The 10,810-nt window shown below is 38.1% G+C and overlaps 1 protein-coding gene across 1 annotated transcript in view; it reads left to right on the top strand.

Annotated features, from left to right (window-relative positions):
- Window positions 1-4,483: 4,483 nt before the first annotated feature.
- The window catches only part of hcrtr2 (hypocretin (orexin) receptor 2), a 45,487-nt gene continuing 39,160 nt past the window's right edge, over window positions 4,484-10,810 (top strand). Inside the window, exon 1 of the mRNA XM_042010572.1 lies at window positions 4,484-4,697. Coding sequence (XP_041866506.1) covers window positions 4,484-4,697 — 214 coding nt within the window. The remainder of the gene's footprint in view (window positions 4,698-10,810) is intronic.

Here is a 10,810-nt window from a genome sequence, read left to right as displayed (position 1 = left end):
GCTTTGGATATTTTTTACTATCATTCAGTTTTCTGTTATTGCATGGCTCCCATGGGGAGACCAGAGTTCAAATCGCACAGGGGACAAATATTAACACCTTCTAGTTAGTCCATAGGCAAGACCCTTAATGCTTCTGCCTATCCACCTTCAGATGTAAGTCGCTTTGGAGAAAAGTGTCTGCTGAATGAACTTGATTAAAGGCAACTGGACTTCAATTTCTTGATTCATGAAGACATTTTACCTATCATCTGAAAGATTTAATTATTTTTAACTTGTGTGAATGTTTCTTTAATACTTATAAATTAAACCCCCCCCAACTGAAGAAGCCTTCAGTTCAGTGGTCCATTCAAGCCAGGTTGGCAAATGACATCTGGTCTACTCCTGGCCCACACTTGTCAGTGCTGTGGTGTTAATTAATTAATCTTCAATAGAATGAAGAAAGGACTTCCGTATCCTATAGAACTAAATTTGAGGGTGTTTTTAAGAAGTAGGCCTAGTTTAATAATTCATTATCTCAGCCTTTTGTGACATCAGTTATGTTTCATAGCCAGCTTACACAGACAGCTGATTCTTGGTGTTATCTGGCTGTGGATAGTGAAAATTATCGGCCGAATTAATCACAGGAATGTTTTAAAAATAAAAAATGTCATAGCTTCGAGAGCTGGAAAATGTAAAAGAACCAATGTGAATTTGCTCTGATTAACAAAATTGTAGTTAACTCTTAAACTTGCCCCGTTATTAATGTGGAGAACAGCAGTGCAACTTAACTGAAGCGGCAGAGGTTAAACTTTGTTACTAAAATAAAACAAAAGATGAAGATGAATACAATCCATTCATTTCTGCTTCTCATTTCGAGCAACTCTCTTAGTTCTATATTATTGCTCTTTCTTCTGTTTTCAGCATTCAAGTAAATATGGGCCACCTATTGGATATATACAATACCCATAGGATATTTTGATGATGGTCATTATGTTCTTGACCAACAGCCGGCTTCTGCACAAACTTCCGCTTGATCAACAATACTAAAGACACAGGACACAGTGGAAAAGATGGCAATGGGCAGTTCATTCACCATCAAAAGAGACTAAATCATGACTCAAGATAAATCCGGATGCAACATTGGCTTTCAGTGAGCATACAAAGAATTATAATGATCCACATGAGATGAATGAAGAGAGTATCAAAGGACTGATTTCAGTCCAGGGATATTGTATATTACACCACACTCTGATCTCATCAAAAAGATAACCTAGTTGTAATACAAACAATATTCAGGGCAGTGCCTATATTGTTTAGGAAGTGTAATGTAATGCAATGAACCTCTTTGAAATTGTGTTGCGCCCTTGAAAGGGATAGCAGAGAAAAGGGAAGAAATTATTATGAAAGTGATAAGGTGATGTTTCCTCAGTGATGGACTTTACTTGAATGAAACATAACTAAAAACTGAGCACACTGCACAACAGGTTAGTTATGCTAGGACACTTACCCTCTTTGCTACATACAGCATTTCCTTCAGACAGTTCTTCTTTGCTTATACATATTTAGTTGCTATCTGACATATAATGGCATTTCCACCATAAACTGATGCATAAAAGGCACATTTGTTATGCATAAAAATTCTGCATAATTCAGAATTTTAAGTGCATGCTTATATTTTCTTGGGGGATGGTCACTCTACTTGAGTATCCCACTAGAAGCATATAATAAGAATTGACACACTATAGATCCCATGCCACATGTCAGTAGTGAGTGACCACAAAATGTTATCGAATGGCTATTCCTTATTAAGTCATGGCCATGGATAACTTGCACAAGGGAACAAGATAATTACTTTGTGGTCGTGTGTTAGTTATCCATGAGACTTTATGTCTATAGCATGCATGTTTATGAGTAATAATGATTAAACTGTAGTTGATTTTAATGTTGGTATGAATTATAATGTTGTAACTCAGCTTACTGGGTATACCTAGATGAATAGTTTACTACAAAACGACAAACCAAAACAGAAGGTACGCCATTCATTGGCAGCTCGACAGTGACAATAGTCAAGCTCGTGGTCCATCAGTAACCAGTGGTTATCTTGTAATCTTAGTTGTTTCCTCGCATTAATAATCTGTGGCCACAGTTTATTTCTTCTTCCACTGCATGAGTAATCCATAGCCACAACTTGGTTTTCTCGTTCCCTCGTCCCCAGTAATCTGTGACCATGAGTTAATATTTTTTTCTATCAATTTCACCAGAGGGGCTCCATATTTGATCATTTTCAGCTCTAAACCTACTTTATATCTTTGAGTATCCAAATTGCAGTAGTGGAATCAGGTGTACTTGAGCTGAACCAAATCTCCACCAGCTGGAACCAGCAAGACTTACACAGTTACACTTACCTTCCGCATGCTGTCAGATCATAGACTCTATGGCTTGTATGCAATACTGTGCTCAGTTAGAGCTTTTTCCTCATAATTTCTCTACTTAATTATTTTCCTCTTCAAATCCTGAGCTTCTTTATCCTTGTAGATCTGCCTAGTGAAACTCCAAAACCTGGCTTTGTCTCTCTAGAGTAGGGGTGGCCAAAGTCGGTCCTCGAGAGCCACAATCCTGCAGAGAGAATCACAGCCAATTTGCTCTGGCATCCTGCTTTTTCTTCCTTCATCAGATCTCTGTCCTTCTCTTAGTTCTGAAGCCCCAGCTTCTTCCACTGCATTACTTGCCATTCACTGCAACAGCTCAGCTAAAGTCAACTCACCTCTGCAGTACCCAGACTCTAGCCTGAACCCAGCCTGCTCAACGCTGTGCTTGCTGCAATAAATCACTACTGTGTGCAACCAGTCTTTTCCCCTGCTGACTACAACTGCTGCTTAAATATACCATTATTATCTATAAACAGCACATTTGGTGTTAGTAGTGTTTGAAAAATTGATTCCTTGTTGATAATAAACAACAGTCATTAACCTAAAAAAGAAACAAAGAGGAAATACAGACTGCTTCCTGTGAAAGACATTTGAGGCAGAAACACCATTTACCACAGACAAAGGAATCCATTGGCAACAATGCTGACAGGCACAAAAAAAGGCAAGTGAATTTGTTTTAGAAAAAATAAATATGAATAGTGAATACTCACATCCCCTCACATTTAGCTTTACAACATTGCAGTCATGACTATTTTGGGGCTTTTTCTAGTACATTTAGTGAGTAATTTGCTGTCAGGGCTGCTAAAGTACATCAGACCAAAGTAGTCAGAAGACCTCTGAGACATCACTGAGACAAAACACAGAATAACAGAATACATTGACATGGCGCAAGTTTTTTGTTGTTGATATAAATTTTTGGCAGGTTCTCCATGGGCCCACTTTTTCTCAGAACTGCTGTCTTGATGTAGATGATCAGCTCCAGGTTATATTCCATAACCAACTGATGAACAGATGGAAGCACATGAGCCATTTCCCTGCAACACAAAGCTGTTAGCTGTCAAGTGAATTTAGATAATGCCTCTCGATGACAAGAAAAATAGCAGTTATCTTGCATAGTAAAATAAATGCAGCATTTTCATAAACAAAGCTTAGACTGTTCAGAAGTCTTTTCACTCTAGCCCATACTTAGAAAATATTGGTGCAGATGGAATAGTTTAATTTATTTGAGTGATGTGCAATCTCTCTGCAAAAGCTGCAGCAAAGGTTTATTTAGTGTATTTGCATTGGCCTTTGTGGTGATAGTTGCATTAATCACTCAGCTGGAAGAAGGAGTAGACCGGTTTTTGATGCAGTTCAAATAATAAGCAGATATCTTCCTTTCCTTTGAGTGAGATTCAAATGTCTTACAATAAGCATATATATATATATATATATATATATATATATATATATATATATTACGATGCAAGTAAACCTGAAGCAAGCAACCCTGCAGCATGGGCTCAACACGCGGTAAATCTGTGCAATCAGCCCGCCACACGTGCATAATTATGAAACCTGAGCCTGTAGTCGACGTAAGTTGCTACCTGTTGAGAAAACAGCATAACTCCTGCAACTGGCACAGAATTTTTGTACCTGCTGTCTTAAATGATCCAAGGCTGACAAATGCAAGTGCTTCGGCTCAGTTTAACACAACAAAATAAAAATCTTTAAAATAACTTAAGAAAAAAACTTTTTATTTTGTTCATGCTGTTAAGTAAAATTATTTCTACACATAATTTCACCTGTTCACCTTAAAAACAAACACACAGAAACCGTAAAGCAGACACACACATCCAGCTGTAAGCGCCAGCTCCTTGGGGGTGTGGGGGTCTGCAGGCACATCAGCTGCGTTGCTTTGACCCTGCAGTGGCGGGAGGCAGAGGGGAAATCTTCAAGTTGACGAGGTTTGTGGGGCGCGTTATTTCCATTCACGGTGTTCGCTCTGGTCGGTAATAAGCGCAACCAGCTGTCTGCGGTTACTGCAAATATAAGATTAAGGACAGTAGTTGTGCAACCAGCCACCACATCGCAGCATGTCAGGGACCACTGGGAATTTGGATTGCGACGACTGTTCATCAGCTGGACATGTGGCCAATATCACGGACCTAAACGCGCACTCCATGGACGCGGACGACGAACTTCTGAGATACATCTGGGGAGAATACTTACACCCCAAGCAGTATGAATGGGTTCTAATTGTGGCTTACATTATTGTCTTTTTTGTCTCACTCATCGGAAACTCGCTTGGTAAGTTACTTTTTTTTTCTTCTTTTTTATTTCAAAGGAATAAAAATAAATAAATAAATAAATGGGTTCAATTTAAAGAACGTTTTGGGAGAATTAGTTGATATATTGTCATAGAGGGTGATGGAAAATTGGGAGGGAGTGCAGATTTTCTTTGATGTCAAAATCTCAGCAGTGTGTCTCGCATTGGAGAGGCATCAAGGAGGACACATAGAGCAGCACAGATGTGTCTAAACATGCCATGTGTACTATACAAATCACTGTACTTAGCTTAGTTTGCACCGTGAGCATACACCAGCTTCCTGTCACTAAGACTTTTTTTGTTTTGTTTTGTTTTGTTTTTAATAATAATAACGTCTTCCACTTTGCTCTTCCTCTCCTTAACTGCTCCATTTCCTTGCTCCTAATACTTGGTTTAACAGAGAATCTGGGGAGACTTCTGACTTATTTAAATGAACTAAAGAATTATCTATTCTTTATCTGCAAGGTGAGTCAAAGTGTCCATGGAGCTTCGATTTTAATAGACAGTGTTGTTGTCAAGCAGTTGTTAAATATTTGACTTGCCCCTCTTCTTTTTTGTACCTGTGGGGATTACCACTTTATGATCTGAGTCCGCAACACTGCATGCAGAATTTTTCTCCTTCTGGTACGTGTGAAGGAGTAAAACATGCTGAAAAATATCCTCAAATAATTCTTCTCAAACATTTAATTGATCTTTTTCATAAGATTGAGTGATTGTTCAATCAATGACAATCCTTCTTGTCAGAATTTTTTCAGCTCATTATTCAAAGATTCTTATCACTTTTAATGTGTGGAAACCGGCTTTTGACCTAAAACAGAGTCAATAATTCAATTTAATTATAGATGTTTTTGCATCTTCTCTTTTATAAAAGAAGAACTGCAGTCATAAACAGGAGTCATGGAGAATATGTTTCATTCTTTTTCCATCTCCTTTATGTCACACACATTGTGTTGTCTAAATGATGTTTGTACAACTCTATGCAATAATTTACCTCACTCTTGATGCTGCTGTATGTTCAGCAAATCTTACCAATGAAAAAAGTGTCCAAAATAGCATGGGCATGAAAAAGTTGTGATTGCAACAATCAGATACTGTCAGTCTCCTGTAATTTCCAGTCTGAATTTCTAGAGTTTGATGTCTCAGTGAAATAAGCAGTTAAGATCTTTCAGATTTAGTCTTCAAAACGCAGAACACATGTAATACAGGCTTGATATTTATACTTAAATCTGAGTAACTTACAAAACTGCTTTGCATAGAGCATGTAATAGATAATTAGAAAATGGGCTAAGTAATTAGAACAATTCAGATGTTGTCCAGACCAACTTTTCTTTGTATTTGCTGGTGACTTTTGCATTTAAAAGACATTGAGGGATTTAGAATGGCCATTACTGCCAGGGTTGACAGTTTGTCATTATAACTGTCTCTTGTCAGGGAGGAAGCATAGTGGAAAAAATTGCAAATGGCAACTGGAGGACTTTTAAAATAATCTTAGCTTCTCTTTGTCCTTGGGTTTCATATTTGTCTTGGCTCTTGAAGACATATAGAAAAAATCAAAACTGACATTAGAGATTCAACTCAGTCTTTAATACAAGTTTTCACTGAACTTCATCCAATAAGGTCTACAACACGGTCCTTAATTCAACCATTAAAAATTATTTTTAAAATCCATTCTTGAGATCTTTGCTTAGAAATCTATTGATACCTGCAAAACATTTACTAAGTCAATGCAGCCTCAATGGGGGAACAAGCCAGTATCCTTCTTGTGCCTGTTTCAAGCCTGTAGGTAAATACCTAGTGTTGCATCGGGAAGGATATATGGCATAAAACTTATGCAAAATCAATATGTGAATCATGGGATAAAACTTGTGCATCACTGTGTATACCGAATGACCTCAAGCCTATAAAACAGAGACGATGCTTTTGATCAGGGAGTGATACAGGCGTGTAAAGATTTGCTTTAGATTACTTCAAATTAAATTAATGTATAAAATGAGGTACACTTCTTCGCATCTTCTTACATTTCAGTGCAAAATAAATAAATAATAATAATAATTTTTTGAAAACCAACCATATAAAGTAAAAGGGAATTGAGATTTAAAAACAAATTAAGTCCAATCACTTAACCTCATGGTGAGTTGATAATTATTCCATGGTGACAAACTTGAATTCATGATAAATCATGCATTAATTCATATTTGAGCTATGCATGACTTATTGACTTATGAGATTTATTATTAGGTGTTACTGTGTGAGGAAGCTGTGAATAGAATAGAATAGAATTGAATAGAATAGAATAGACTTTTATTGTCATTGTAACATGTGACATATACAGTGAAATTAAAGAGTGCCCATCAGTCAAAGTGCAGAGCAGCAACATAAAATTTAACATTTAACCCAAAAATTTTGAATAAAAACAGCTAATTAAAAAAAACATAACAAAAACAACTAATTTTCCAAGCTGTGGTTAGTTACTTACATTTTCCTCTTGATTTTTTTTCAGCTGCTTCTCTGCTCAAAAAGCACCACTTGTCAGTGGGTGACAGGTCTGAACTACAAGCAGCTCAGTTTGGTACTGGGACGCTTTCACTCTGTGAAAAATGTGCAGAATGTGGTTCTTTAAAAAACAAACACCAAACAAAAAAAGCCTGTCCTTTGAAAGGTTTTCTTTGAACAATAAGATATGTGGCTCTGAAACTTGTTTGAGATGTTTGGCGGTAGTGATGCTGTCCTTTACTGAAACTGAATGCTGAAAAACCTGATTGTTCCTCTGTTTTATAGCATGAAAAATTTGGCCAAGTATTATTTCCACAAAAACTAAAACTGATTTTTTTCAGACCACATACTGCAAGTTTTCCACCTTTCCTGTGATTGAAGTATTGATATGAGCAGTGCATGAAATGACTGTCAATGTGAAATGAGTGTTTTGTGAGACAACTGAGCCTTATCTGCTTTAGTAGAAAACCTGGTGAATATAATGGAGCTTTTAGCAGCTCAGGAACCAACCATTTCTCTCAGGAATGGTGGGGGCAGAGCACAGATCTAAAAATGTCAGTGTACAAAAATGTACAATATCATCCTTTTTTTTTTTTTTTTTTTTAAACTTTATCCAGTATTTTATAATTTCTAGTGTCAGTCGAGAGAGAAGGTACACCATGGACCTGTAGCCATGCCACCAGGGACAAAGGACACAAGGAACACTCACACCTATGGCCAATTTAAAATCAGCAGTCAACCTAATATACATGTTTTTGGACTGTGGGAATAATTCAGAGCATTTAGAAATTCCAAAATGGTCACAGGGAGAACATGCACACTCCATACAGAGAAGTGCCAGCCAAGGCTAAAATGAGGAATCTTATTGCTGAGGGGCAACAGTGCTAACCACCTCATCTCATGCAGATGACACCAATGAATACATAGAAAATAACACTTACTGTACAGCTTCATTAATAAATAATGGATAGAACTTTACTTTGTTACATGGACTTAACTTCACAAAATATTTCCTGACATTTAATTTATTAGGCAGAAGGTACTGTTTTGCTTTGTCTTTGTGGAGACATGCAGTAATGATCATGCTTGTTTTATTAACTGGAACAGTGGCTGCCATCTTTTATCAGAAGGCTTTGTGTTTCATACATATCCCATCAAGCATTTCTTTGGGTCATGGGACACAATCTGCATTTACAAGCTACCTGAGTTGAAATTCAGGTGCAATACATAAAACCTATTTCAAAATATTGCAGATGCAAAGGAAAGATTTATAAGACTCATAGCACCTCAAGATTCGTGCCTCGAGTTGTTAGTAATGATTTTGTATCTCTAACGTCAAAGAAAGAGACAGTAACCGTAATAAAGATTTCTTACCTTACTGGGACTCTTCTGTTAACTGTACCTTTGGCTACAGACATACAGATATGAGACCCATATTTTTTCTGATGACTTCGGATAAATGCTGCTGCTACCTTAATTATATGTGATGGATATGAAAGTGCTCATGTTAGTCACAAAGTTGAGTTACAAGCTTTTAAGCTTATGCTCATATTTACACATTGTTTCCAATTATTAGGATCTCCTGAGGTACAAACCAAGCCAACAGAAAGACAATCTCCAGGAATTCCCACAAGGTCTCCAGAAAGACAAATTCAATTACAGCAGGACTCTCAGTGCTCACCAAACAGGATTTTCTTTTTTTTTTTCTTTAGATGGAAGAGAAAATTAACAAGAAAAAGTAGTGAAAACTGGTGAAAGCAGCTTTTATGAATTTAGCATCTTTCATGTATTTTATTTCTCTGTGCTCATTTGTTCATTCATTCATTATCTGTACCAGTTCGTTTATTACAAGTCGCGGGTAAGCTGGAGCCTGTCCCAGCATTTTTTTAGGTGAGGGGCAGGGTACACCCTGGAAAGGTCACAGTCCATCACAGGACAAACAAAGACAAAGATTTTAAATGCAAAATAGTCAGAATTTTTTTGACACTGTAAATCCATGTTGTGTACTTGTTTCTTCTTAGAATTGAAAGGGGAATCGATAAAGAACCTGATTGATAGGCAGACAAATGCCAGTGGCATCAATGAAATGGGAGGGGGAAGAGTAACTGATAACAAATAGATAGATAAATAGATAATGTGGTTTTCCATCTGTCTTAGACTCTGTTAGGGTACAGAGAGATTTTAGAGAGGTTTAGATGTTTTATTTAGGTCAGTCATGCATATTAACTGAAATCTGAGGGGACTTTTTAAGAAAAAAAAAAAAAAAATGCAATGGACAGAGAGAAGGGAAGTGGAAAGTATGCTTTTACTGTGAGTGTTTTATAGGTCTGTCAAATTTTCACAGCCAAGTGTGAAGCAGCTGAGATGAGAACCAGCACCTCCAAATCCAAGACCATGGTTCTCAGCTAGAAAAGGGTGGAGTGCTTCCTCCAGGTCAGGAAGGAAGTCTTGCCCCAAGTGGAGGAGTATCTCGGGGTCTTGTTCACGAGTGAGGGAAGGATGGAGCGAGACAGCAACAGGCGAGCTGGTGCAGCATCTGCAGTGATGCGAACTCTTATTTACCGGTTGATCTACATTCCTACCCTCACCCTCACACCTATGAGCTGTGGGTAGTGACTGAAAAAACAAGATTGTGAATACAAGGGGCCAAAATGAGTTTTTTTCTACAGGGTGGCCGGGCTCTCCCTTACAGATAAGTTGAGAAGCTTGGTGAGCCAGGGGCGATTCAGAGTAAAGTCGCTGCATTGAATTTACTCCCAGCCTCTGCACCGAGAGGAGCCAGATGACGTGGCTCAGATATATGGTCAGGATGCCTCCTGGACGCCTCCATGGTGAGGTGTTCCCGGGTGAGGTGACCCCGGACAATCTCCAGTGTCCGGAGAGACCCCGGGGAAGACCCAGGACACACCGGAGGGCCTACATCTCGGCTGGCCTGGGAATGCCTCGGGATCACCCTGGATGGGCTGTTGAAAGTCTGGGCTTCCCTGCTTAGGCAGCTGCCCCCTTGACCTCCCGTGGTAGAAAATGGATGGATGGATCCATCTATGCATGGATGAGTTGTGGGGCGAAAGTCTTGGCTTTCACTTAAAATGCCTTAACCCTTATATAATGTCTGTGTACATTGCAAAAGTGGTCTTTTTCTTGATCTCCTACCATCTTTATCTTATTCTTCCCAACTTTAGCTGGGGAGTCTGGCTCAGAGTCAGACATTGAGAATAATTCACGAGTCTTGTTTTGCTGAACCATTTAATAAATTAAATAATAAGGAAGAATAGGGAAGAACATGCATGCTTCCTATTCAGAAAGCAAATTTATTTATTTATTTTTTTGTAATTTAAAATCCCCTTGGAGCTTGGAGCTATGGCTTCCTGCTCAATGTCAGCAACAGAAGATATTCGAAAGTCACAGGAAATCATAAGTTAATTTTTTATACCAATATATGTAATATAAGATTTTAGACTTACACTTTATCATCCCTGAAGGGAATTTTATTTCCCACAGACTAAGCCTCTGAACTCCCATCACCAAATAAGCAATACTGCACAGAGCACAATATAACAAAACCAACCCATGGCATCCTCAGTGGGGCCTTGTTTAGAGC

The sequence above is a fragment of the Melanotaenia boesemani genome, chromosome 16 (assembly GCF_017639745.1).
Source record: "Melanotaenia boesemani isolate fMelBoe1 chromosome 16, fMelBoe1.pri, whole genome shotgun sequence".
Taxonomy (NCBI): Eukaryota; Metazoa; Chordata; class Actinopteri; order Atheriniformes; family Melanotaeniidae; genus Melanotaenia; species Melanotaenia boesemani.
The sequence above is the reverse complement of the archived record's forward strand: the minus strand, read 5'-3'. Positions and strand labels throughout refer to the sequence as shown.